At 38.1% G+C, this 12,694-nt stretch overlaps 1 protein-coding gene across 6 annotated transcripts in view; it reads left to right on the plus strand.

Annotated features, from left to right (window-relative positions):
• Positions 1-312: 312 nt before the first annotated feature.
• TM2D1 (TM2 domain containing 1) overlaps positions 313-12,694 on the plus strand; it is a 93,933-nt gene continuing 81,551 nt past the window's right edge. For 3 of the 6 annotated variants that reach the window (XR_009258082.1, XM_058717194.1, XM_058717193.1), the window contains exon 1: positions 314-1,015. Coding sequence is in view for 5 of the 6 variants with exons in the window: in XM_058717194.1 (XP_058573177.1) it covers positions 700-1,015 (316 nt within the window). In the remaining variant the exon portion in view is untranslated. Of the gene's footprint in view, positions 1,016-3,002; positions 3,077-12,694 lie in introns of all 6 variants that reach the window. The other 3 variants (XM_058717196.1, XM_058717195.1, XM_058717192.1) reach the window with 3 other exon arrangements.

Genomic DNA, 12,694 nt, shown 5'->3' on the forward strand with positions numbered 1-12,694 from the left:
AACTTGAGAATCACTGCAGAACTCAATTCTTCAAAACCAGTGCTACTGTGAATGAGGAGGCATCAAATTCAAATTTTGTTACGTTAGATAAGACGGCTTAAACTTTCACTAAAAAAGTAAACGTATTGCCCAGTATAAAAGATAGGCCCACTACAGAACTTTTAGAATACATAAAAATTTAGAAGGTAGAGCTGGAGGGGAAAAAAATTCCAACTTTACTTGGTGTAGTCGTAAAATCTTTAAACTCCTTTTCCTATAGGCCCTCTCGCATAAATGTCCACTACTAAAAATAAAAGTGTAATGCCTATTTTTGTTATGGAGTCCTTAAGTTCTGTGTAAGAGCCTTCCACAAATTCTTCTCTAAGCGAACAGGCAGGTCATTATATCATAACAGTAAGAGAACAGATTTCTGAAATCGGGCAAACATCAATTTGACTCCAATTCAATAACTAACGTCGACATGGTTTTTTAGCGTCTTGGAGCCTGGCTCCGTATCTGTAAACCCAAATCCTACCAGAACCAACCGAGATAATGTCTGTAAAGCGCTTAGCAAATCGCTGGGCGCCGCGGGCACATCTGTAGACGGAAAAGTCAAAGCAGGGTTAGCTCGGGAGGAAGCAGTGGATGCACGGCCTCGGATTCTCAAAGCGAACCTTCTTCTCCGGGATCTCAAAGACAAATCAAAGCTCTTCCAGATAAATGCCCTGCCCTGTACAGACAAGAACCTGCCTCCGTCTAAGACAAGGTCCCTTTAAGAGCCTCGCTCCTTCCGCCCTTCTCCCGCCCCCGCCTAAGCAAAGACGGAAGCGGAAGAGGTGGGGGACTTGCTGGTCCCCAGCATGGCGGCCGCCTGGCCCTCCAGGCCGGCTGCGCAGGAGGCGGTGGCCGCCCAGCTCCTGGGTGTCCTGTGGTTCGTGTCAGTCACCACGGGACCTTGGGGAGCTGCTGCCATCGCCGCCGCTGGCGGGGAGGAGACGCTTAAGTGCGAGGACCTCAAATTGGGACAATATCCTCTGTGAGGACCCCCCCAGCCCCCGCAACCTTGCCTTGGGGGCTAGGTAGATTAGGGGTTGCGAGTGGGTTGCGGTCCTCCATACGGGCCAGGGTTGTGCTGAAGGGATCGGTGACTTGTGGCTTCTAATGATCGACGGGCTCCGGGAGGTGAAAAGAGATGTGGGTGTGGGAAGGACAGCGGTCATCCTGTGTGATTTTCTTGGGATTTTACTGATTTTTGGCCCTTCCTTTTCTGAACTACCTAGTTTTAGTTTTAGTTTATTTTTGTTTGTTTTGTTTTTACCGGCGAGCTTATTTGTTCAACCAACACCTAGATCCTGAAATGTGCCAAGTCTGTTTTAGGCACTAGTAATAAAACGATTGATAGGCTCTACTCCAGAAGTTTGCTGACTTGAGGAGGGAGGAGACAAGTAGTTAATAACGATTAAGCCAGTGTATGTTGCCCATTTATCATTAATTCTATGTGTATTGCCTTACATCATTCTAAAACTCCGTGAAATGCTGGACTTGGGGGCAAATTCCTGCTCTGCCTTGTAACCGTGGGCAGATGATCTGAACTCTGTTTTCTCTTGAGTGAAAATGTAGATAACAATGGTACCAATTTAAAAGTCTGTTGTAATAAGTGAGTGCACGTGAGTCACATAGAACAACCCCTGGCACATAGTAGGGACTATCTGCGTTATTTATTTACAGATGAGAAAACAGGTTGCGGGGGTTAAGTGGCTCTCTTTGTAGTAGCTCTGATAAAGGGAGGAACAGTATGAAATGGGAGTTACAGTCAAAATAGCCATTTTTGTACAATATTAGATCGTTTTATACAAATTGTAGAACAGAAAAATTAATAACAGAGGCCAGAAATATAGGAAAGATTCTACTAGACAAAATTTTTAAATTAAGGAAATTCTATAGTATTTTCATGTGAGTTGGGGAGAGGCAGCCATTATTAGATGTTTACATAATAGCTCTAATTTGTTGAATACCCTTATGCTTGGAGTTTGAGGATCACTGACCTAGTAATTGAGTCTTTTTTTGGCAAAGATGTCAGAATGGTTCTGCGCAAGAAAATAATTAGATGGTATGAAGAGTTGTACGACTTGAACCCTAGAGAGAAATAGCTGAGCATTTGGTGATGATAATGGGAAAATGTCTGTTATTCCTCATGAAGTTGGGTTTCCAGTAGTGTTTAAAAAACCTTAAACAGGTGTCAGTAGGTTCTCTGTTTCTAGAGACATCCTGTGAACACCTTATCCCATCTCAGTGTCAAAATATTTTGGAAACAAAAGTCACGCACAGGTGTTTTGGACATCTGTTAAAGGACAGTTATACTTACACCTGTTTTCAAAAGCTTGAAATCCTGTTGGGCGGACCATGTAGACACACCTAGAAGACCTGTCTTCCCTACAGTCTGATGGAAAGTGCTCTAGGCTTGGAAACAGGAAACCCGATTTTACTCCTTATCACTTACATGACTTTGGATATGTCTCTCAAACTTTGAGCCTCAGTTTGTGCTTCTGAAAGGTGGGAATAATAGAATTTACCTCACAGGGTTATTTGTTACATGAAGTTACAGATGTGACAATAAATACAATGGGACCCCATAAATTAGTTCAGGCAAATATCTGGAAACTGGTTTTTTTTTTTAACCTAAAGCACTCTTAGAATAATTTGGTAAAGATTTTCCTTTTTCTTTTATGCTTTGTGGTTGAACCTTGACTTATGTTGTTTAAGGATGGCATCCTTTGTTAGAGCTTTTAATATTAATAACTTAATTAATATTAAGTTAATATACTTTTCCTGTAATAAATTAATGTTCAATTTTTATTTAGTGACCCTAAAAGTATATTTGTGGTTGTGCTTGTTGCTGTGGACCAAGTAACAGCCTTTCTTTACATGTGAATGTGAACATGAGTATATAATACAAGATATTAAAGAGAAGATAATAATGGTTTGTGTTGGAATGTCATTCATATTTCCTTAACTTTTCTCACATATATTTGTAAAGATCCAAAAATAAATGATGCTACACAAGAACCAGTTAACTGTACAAATTATACGGCTCATGGTAAGACTTCCAGAAACATGTTTTTAAAAATAATTTTTAAAACGTTATTTCATAAATCAATGTATGATCACTGAAAGTCATAAATATGTGCTTTTTCTTGAGTTAATCACATTATTCAGTTTCCAGAACAGCTTAAAATTGGAGAACTGGCTAGGGGTTTAATTCAAGAAGAATGTTATTCTTAGTTATATGAATTGGGAGTTTTATATTTTCATTCATTTTTTTTAAACCTTTAAAATCAGCTTTCTTTCTTATTTACCAAGCTATGTATGCAAAGATGCTTTTTAAGTTAGATTTTTCATTACTTGAAAAGAACTTGAAATGAGACTTTTAGCCCAGTAAGTTCCAATAAGAAGCTATATCACCCATATTATGTATTTGTGAAATATACTTAGGTACATGCTAATTATGAAAACAGTATAGTTAGGAGTTTAACAATGTATCAGTATTTTTTTTCTAGTATTTTCTTTTTTTAATTTTTTTAATATTTATTTTTGAGAGACAGAGACAGAGCACGAGTGGGGGAGGGGCAGAGAGAGGGAGACACAGAATCTGAAGCAGGCTCCAGGCTCTGGACTGTCAGCACAGAGCCTGATGCGGGACTTGAACTCACTGACTACAAGATCATGACCTGAGCTTAAGTCAGAGGTTTAACCAACTGAGCCACCCAGGCACCCCTTTAGTATTTTTTATAGAGATGTTTTGATAATAGATCGCACCCTCAGCGTACTGATTTTGGGGAGCTTCTGTTACTCTAAAATATGTGGAATGCCAGATAAGAACTAATAAATTATTCTGTTTAGTCTTTTGTTCCAAAGGGGTATATGTTGGAAGGGAGGAAGATGTATGTTGGAACTATTTAACCTTTTTTGACATGGTACATAATGATGGCCGTTACATGGTATTATTTTGAGAAAAGAACACTTATTGAATATATACTGATTATTTTATGTATTAGGTAGGAAGTAAGCCAGTAATTGATGTTTTCTTTGTAAGTAAAATCTCTTAAACTCATGTAAAAATGAGATTAAAGGAATTATTTCCTTACAGCAGAAAACTTTCATGCTTTTCAGCATATTCAGGTAATTCACCCCTTGATTATGAATTTGTATATATTTTATTTTATTTTTTATTTTTTAATAAAGTTTATTTTTTTTCATTTTTAATAAAGTTTATTTATTTATTTTGAGAGAGACAGACAGTGCCAGTGGGGTGGGGGCAGAGAGAGGGAGACAGAATTCCAAGCAGGCTCCACACTGTCAGTGCAGAGCCAGATGTCGGGCTCAGACTCACGAAGCATGAGATCATGACCTGAGCTGAAACCAAGAGTCAGAATCTTAACTGACTGAGCCACCCGGGCACCTCTGAATTTGTATGTATTTTAAAAAGCAGATCTTCTTTTATCTTTTTATATCTTTATATTTTGGCACACTACTAGCCCTATATTGTCAACAAAGATATTCGTAAATAAGTTGTGTTAAACTTTTATAAATGGCATTTAGCTACTACTTTGAAGTAGTAAAATTTTACCATATAAACAGTTATATGTATATATATAATTTGTAGGTTATTTATATATATGTATGATTTGTATAGCAGATATTGCTTAACATGTATACATTAATTTAGATGTGTTAAAGGGACTTTATAAGGAATCCTTTTTTTAGTTAATTTAGAAGTATACTCGGATTTGCCTGTTTTACAGTTCTGTCTTATATTACGCTTTTGGAACACAGACAATAGAGTAAATGTGTATAAAGAAGACTCAGCTTTCAAGATACTTAACCATTTGTATGAAAGATGTTAGAAATCTGTGAATACTATTGTGACTCAGGTATCTAACTAAATTAAGAAGCAGGCAGGCTTTGCACTATCAGCATGGGGCGCGATCTCAGGAACTGTGAGATCATGACCTGAGCTGAAATCAGTCGGATGCTTAACCACCTGAGCCACCCAGGTGCCCCTAGCCTGTATGATTCTTTGCAGGTATGAGGATTTTGAAGGAAATTATGCAACTAAAAGGAATAGTTTCTGCCCCAAAGAGCTTTGACCTCCATTTAGGTGTATCTTGCATAAAATAAGTTTGAATCCACTTGTGCAAATATTGATAAGTAAGTTTATAAATGTGCAAAAATGATCAGACTACTAGAAAGTAAAAAGACTTGGAGGTATTATGGTACTGTCGTGGCTGATGTAAGTGGAGAGTTACAGGAAAGTAAAAGGAAGACTTTCTGTATAAGGGAATGATACGATTATTCATATGGAGAGAATAAACCAAGTGCCTTACTGAATGTGAGAACAAAAGTAGATTAATGATTTTAAATCATTATAATTTTAAAAAGAAAGTAAAGTTTTTTAGACAAATACGAGTCACGGGGCTTCTGCATATGGAGGTACAATTTGTTATCTCTCTATCTGAGAGCTAGATAACTCTCAGGTTATCTAGCTGAGAGCTGGGATAGATGGTACCATACCAGCCCAACACTCCTGAGGCTGGCTGTCTACAGGAAGTTTCTTTTTTTTTTTTTAACATTTATTTATTTTTGAGAGACAGAGACAGAGCATGAGCAGAGGAGAGGCAGAGAGAGAGAGAGGGAGACACAGAATCCGAAACAGCAAGCTTTCAGCACAGAGCCTGATGTGGGGCTCGAAGTCACAAACCGCGAGTTCATGACCTGAGCCAAAGTTGGAAGCTTAACCCACTGAGCCACCCAGGTGCCCCTACAGGAAGTTTCTTTTAATTGCCGTTTTTAAAATGCACAAAAGCTAGTAAAGTAGTCCTGGTGAAATACTTCTAAGTCCTGATCAGAGAGGACATCAAAATGACCCTGGAAACATGTTTTTGGGTCCTACCATGGAACTGATGAGCAGGAGAACAATATTGGAGTTGTGGAACATGTGAGTGACATGATTTCTCTCCTCCTCCAGCCAAGACTCTTTTTCCTATGTTTTTTCACTGTGTATGTGAAGGACTATTAGAGAATCCTCAAACTCAGTTTAATTTTCTTCACCAGTACTTTTTGAGTAGGTATGAATAAGAACAATGTTTTACAAAGAGGGGAGTTTCAAGATAGAGGGATTGAGACCAAAGGCAAAATAATTCAACTGTGACAGTAAACTAATGTGATCTTAAAATGGTTCCCAGTTAGAGACACAGGCTTCCATTTATGGAATGAATTAAGTCACAGGGATGACAAATACAACAAAGGGAAATCATGGTATTATAATAGCATTGTATGGAACAGATGGTGGCGACACTTATGAGCATAGCATAATGTACAGACTTGTCTAATAGCTATGTTATACACCTGAAACTCCTATAACATTGTGTGTCAGCTATATACTTACGTTTAAAAAAAAAAAAAAGGAACTGAGGCCAACCAATCACAAAAAGTCAGACCTTTCCAAATAAGATAAATTCTTAAGGTATAGCCAATCAAATAATTTCCTTGCTTTGCTTCCACTAATTCTCTGTAGAAATCTTTTAACTACCTCCTACGGGTGGGGCAAAGCACTGTAACCACTTCTGGGTTGGTACCGCCCAATTTGAATTGATTTTTGTTCAAATAAACTCTTACAATTAAAAAAAAAAACAACACAAGAAAACGGGGGTGGGGTGGGGGTTGCTGCCTGGGTAGCTCAGTCCATTAAGCGTCCAACTTCAGCTCAGGTCATGATCTCACAGTTCGTGAGTTCCAGCCTGGCATCGGGCTCTGTGCTGACAGCTCAGAGCCTGTACCCTGCTTTGGATTCTGTGTCTTCCACTCTCTCTCTGCCCCTCCTCCGTTCACACTTTTCTCTCTCTCCCTCTCTCTCTCTCTCAAAAATAAATAAACGTTTAAAAATTTAAAAAATGTTCTCAGACAATGCCAACTAACAAGCATATTTATTTATTGAGAAATTATTTGTAATAAATAATAACTGATTAAAATAAATGGATCAAAACAATTAACCTTAATGAAAATTATAGGATATTTATTATTTGAGAAATTATTTACTGTATTTATTGAGAAATTATTACATGGCAGGCTTCCACCAGGTGATATCGATGATGTATGAAAGAAGACACAATTTCTGCCTTCAAAGAGTGTTCTGTCTAGATTATACAGACCTACATAAGCAACTGTTTTCAATTTTTTTTAATTTTTTTATTTAAAAACATTTTAAATGTTTGAGAGATAGAGAGAGAGTGCACAAGCAGGAGGAGGGCAGAGGGAGGGAGACAGAGGGTCTGAAGCAGGCTCCACACTGACAGCAGAGAGCCCGATGAGGGGTCCTAACTCACAGAAGTAGGAGATCATAACCTGTGCTGAAGTTGGATATTTAACCAACTGAACCACCAGGCACCCTGAATTTTTTTATTTTAGAGCGAGAGTGTGCTTGCATGAGCCAGGGAAAGGGGCAGAGGGGGAGGGGGAGAGAGAGAGAGAGGGAGAATCTTCAGCAGGCTCCACGATCAGCTTGGAGGCCAACATAGGGCTTGATCCCACAACCCTGGGATTATGACCTGAACCGAAATCAAGAGTCAGACACTCAGCTGACAGAGCCACTCAGGTGCCCCAGGTGTTTTCAGTTTTCTGATCAGTGAACTACATCTGACTCCATCTCTAGGAAATTTTGCTCTGATCCTTTGGCAGGTCTTCTTTATGTTCTTAAGTTTTTATTGAAACGTATTTATAGGAAAGTACACATAAGGGTACCTCAAATGATTCTCAAACTGACCACATTTGTATTTCCAAATCAACAAACATTATCCACATACCAAAAGCCCCCTCGTGCTCTCTTACAGTTCCTATTCTGCCCTAATGGATAACTATTAACCCTAACTTCACCATAAATTAGTTATGCAAAGAGTATGTTATTGTTCGACTTCTTATTTGGAGATAATTTCAAGCTTACAGCAAAGTTGCAAGAAGAGTAGTACAAAGAACACCCATACGTCCTTTGCCCATACTCACCAGTTGTTAACACATTATTCTTCTTGCTTTCTCATTTTGTGTTCATGTGTGCTCAGTCTCTGTCTCTCTGCATTTGTATGTATTTTGCCCCTAACTATGTTTGCGCGTTTTTCCTAAGAATAGAGATATTCCAGTTGTAAATTTCAGTAAATTTAATGTTAATACATATACTTTATCATCTGTATTCTAATTTTATCAAATGACCCTAAGTAATGCCTTTATAGCATTTTCTTTTTCAGTACAGGATCCTTAGATCAGGTTTTGATCCTTAAATCTGGCAGATCAAGATTATAGTCCAGAGGCATGATGTTAACCAGAGTAGGATCCCAAACCACCTACTCCCTAGGTCAGTCCTTTTGACTGTTATGAAACTTCATTGTTTATTTCTGATAATTTTTTTCCATTTAAAAAGCAGTGCTACTTTTAACAATTGATAAATACTGTGTACCTACTGGTTTATATTGATGCCATCTAAATCGTAGACATTGGCCAGAATGAAACTTGTTACAGAAAAGCTATGAATCAAGTATCTTTCAGGTTTGTAGCATGTTGCTTAATTTTGTCTACCAGTTAACATTTATTGTTAACTGGTTTCCTTAGTCTCATCACCTTGATTTATTTTTGCTTGTTTCTGAAATCAATGTAAGCCAGGAATTATGGTGTAATGGAAAGAGTATTTAAAACTAAATTTTTTTTTAATCTTTGTTTTTGAGAGAGAAGAGACAGAGTGTGAGCAGGGGAGGAACAGAGAGAGGGAGACACAGAATCCAAAAGAGGCTCCAGGCTCTGAGCTGTCAGCACAGAGCCCAACGTGGGGCTCAAACTCACGAACCGCGAGTTCATGACCTGAGCCAAAGTTGGATGCTTAACTGACTGAGCCACCCAGGTGCCCCTGGAAAGAGTATTGATTAAGAAGTAATGATGCAGGGGCACCTGGGTGGCTCAATTGGTTGGGCGTCCGACTTTGGCTCAGGTCATGATCTCATGGTTCGTGGGTTTGAGCCTGCATCGGGCTCTGTGCTGACAGCTCAGAGCCTGGAGCCTCCTTTGGATTCTGTGTCTCCCTCTCTCTCTGTCCCTCCCTGCTTGTCTGTCTGTCTCTCAAAAATAAATAAACATTAAAAATAAGAATAATAAATAAAAAGAAGTAATGATCCAGCCACTCTGGAAAACAGTGTGGAGGTTCCCCCCCAAATTAAAAATAGATCTACTGTATGACCCATTAATAGCACTGCTAGGAATTTACCCAAGGGATACAAGAGTGCTGATGCATAGGGGCACTTGTACCCCAATGTTTATAGCAGCACTTTCAACAATAGCCATCATGGAAAGGGCCTAAAAGTCTATCAAGTGATGAATGGATAAAGAAGATGGGGTTTATATATACAATGGAATACTACTTGGCAATGAGAAAGAATGGAATCTGGCCATTTGTAGCAACTTGGATGGAACTGGAGAGTGTTATGCTAAATGAAGTAAGTCAGGCAGAAAAAGCAGATACCATATGTTTTCACTCATATGTGGATCATGAGAAACTTAACAAAAGACCAGGGGGGAGGGGAGGGGGGGGAAATGTTACAGAGAGAGAAGGAGGCAAACCATAAGAGACTCTTAAATACTGAGAACAAACTGAGGGTTGACGGGGGGTGGGGGAAAGGGGAAAGTGGGTGATGGGCATTGAGGAGGGCACCTGTTAGGATGAGCACTGGATGCTGTATGGAAACCAATTCGACAATAAGTTTTATATATATATATATATATATATATATATATATATATATATATAAAATAAAAATTAAAAAAAATTTTCTTTACATTTCTTTAGTTTTTGAGAGACATAGGGAGACAGAGCACAAGTTGGGGAGGGGCAGAGAGAGGAGGAGACACAGAATCCGAAGCAGGCTCCAGGCTCTGAGCTGTCAGCACAGAGCCTGATGCAGGGCTCGAACTCACAAACCGTGAGATCATGACCTGAGCCAAAGTCGGACGCTTAACCAACTGAGCCACCCAGGCGCGCCTAAAATAAAAATAATTTTTTAAAATATTTCTTAAAAAAAAAAAAGTCATGGGATGTAATGCATAACACAGTGACTATAGTTAATAGCACTGTACTGTATATTTGATAGTTGTTAAGACAGTAGGTATTTTTAAAATTATTTTTATTATAATTCCAGTATAGCTAATATACAGTGTTGTATCAGTTTCAGGCATACAAAAATTGCTGGTGAATCAGCAATTCTACACATTACTCAGTGCTCCTCATAAGTATACTCTTAATCCCCTTCACCTATTTCCCCCATCACCCCACTCACTTCCCCTCTCATAAACCCAGTTTGTTCTAAGAGAGTAGATCTTAAAAGTTCTCAACACAAGAAAAAATTCTGTAACTATGTACAGTGATGGATGTTAACTAACTTATTGTAGTGATAATTTTACAATATATACAAATATCAAATCCTTATGTTATACAACTGGAACTAATATAACGTTGTATGCCAATAATACCTTAATGAAAATAGATAATAAATTTTAAAACTGGGGGAAAAAAAAAGTAATGAGTGTTAGCCTAGGACTTAAAGAGTCTTACCTACTTACAAGACTTTTGTCAACTCATTTAACTTTTTTTTTTTTAATGGTACAGCCACTTTGTTTATTTTTGAGAGAGAGAGGAGTGTGAGTGAGGGAGAGGGGCAGAGGGAGAGAGAAAGAATCTTAAGCAGGCTCCATGCTCAGGATGGAGCCTGACACAGGGCTGGATCCCATGACCCTGGGATCATGACCTGAGCCAAAATGAAGAGTTGGAGACTCAACTGACTAAGCCACTCAGGTGCCTCAACTATTTAAATTTTTAGAATCTCAGTTTTCATGTTTGTGAAAGAAAAAAAAGTTATGCCTACTTATAGGATTTTTTAAAATAAGGGTCAGTAAGGCACCTAGCTGGCTCAGTCAGTAGAGCATGCAACTCTGGATCTTGGAGTCATGAGTTTGAGCCCCATGTTGGGTATAGAGATTACTTAAAAAAAATAAGGGTCTAAAGAAATTATCATAAAGTATGTGAAAACAAACTCTAGGGTGGTAGGCTTCTTTTGATTTATTAATTTCATTACACAAAAAATTCCATTAGTGATATAGCCACTTACAGTGTTATATTCCTTTCTCGTGTCAGATTCATTCTCTTAGTTTTCTCAATATTGAAGTTCTCTAATTTGCTAGAGTGGGGAACCTGATACTTGTTGAACAATTCCTCTAACCAAGTACCATGCTTTACACACCATATGCTTGAGCATTATAAGAGTATTATCCACATTTCACAAGATTTAGTGAGGTTTTGTAACTTGCTCAAAGGAGCAACCTAGTTAAGTGACAGAATTTGTAGTTAAACCCAGATTTCTCTGTCAATTCAAAGACTTCTGATTAAGTCAGTATTGATGTTTCTCTTATTTATTATTTTCTCATGTACTCTCTATATATTTGGAGCAACAGCTTATCCTTTCTCACTAAAGTACATAATTTTCATCCCTTGAAATAATTCACATACTTCTCTCAAATTTCTAGAAGCACTGTAGCAGTGTGATTTCCTCTTTCCACTGTTGTTAGCTTTCCTAAGGTTCTGAACCTGGACCATTGGGCATTCTTTCTTATATATGTCTCATGTGAAACACAAATCCTTTCTTATAGTAGAAATGATAAAATACCATTGAAAACTAAAATTGTCAGAATACGGAAGTTCAAAAAATAGTATCTAACTGAAAATGGAAAAGTATGATTTCTTACTATTTAATATTTTTATGAGGCATTTTTACAACTCACCTATAAATGTTTGATCTTTTAAAATGTACAGGATATTGTCATTGCTAAAAACAGTGCATTAGGGAAGGTGTCTTGGACAATAACCCCAACTGGAATCATAATTACAGTGTTTTGCATTGCAACTATCTCTTTAAGACCTGACTTTAGAGAGTCTGCAGGAAAATCTCACAAGGCTGTATGTAAGACAAGAAAGTGACAGCTTCAAACTGAGCAAGTAAGGGCAAGGTAATACATTTAGAGGAAAATTATACAAAATTTATCAGTAGAATTCTGTTTATGGCACAGCCAATCCAGAACTTACTACTTTGAGGATTTAAAAAAATTTAAAGGCACATTTTGAGGAAAAACTTGTGTTTATCGATTCCTTGCAGATCACTTCTTTGTGAAGGTAGAACAGTCCTCTTCAAAGCAAAAAAGTAACTTTTTAAACCAGACATCTCTTTGATTTATATGTCTGATGCCAAAACTCTTGTACATGTACTCCTGGAGGTAGACAGAGCGATCCAAGAGGTAAACAGGTTATAATTGTTGAATTAGTTTCCTAGGGCTGTTATAACAGAGTGTTACAGACTAGATGGCCTAAAACAACAGACATTTACTGTCTTGGTTCTGGAGGCTAGAAATCTGAAATCAAGGTGTCAGCAGGGCGGCTTCTCAAACTCTGGGTGGCAAGTTTCCTTCCCTCTTCTGACCTGCTGTGGTGGCTGGCAGTCGTTGGCTTTCCCTGACTTGTAACTGCATAGGTCTGGTCTCTGCTTCTGTCTTCATGTAGCATTCTCCCTGTATGTCTTCATATCATCTTCTCCCTGTGTGTATGTATGCATGTAATTTCCCCTATTTATAAGGACAG

The sequence above is a fragment of the Neofelis nebulosa genome, chromosome 2, assembly GCF_028018385.1.
Source record: "Neofelis nebulosa isolate mNeoNeb1 chromosome 2, mNeoNeb1.pri, whole genome shotgun sequence".
NCBI classification, from domain to species: Eukaryota; Metazoa; Chordata; class Mammalia; order Carnivora; family Felidae; genus Neofelis; species Neofelis nebulosa.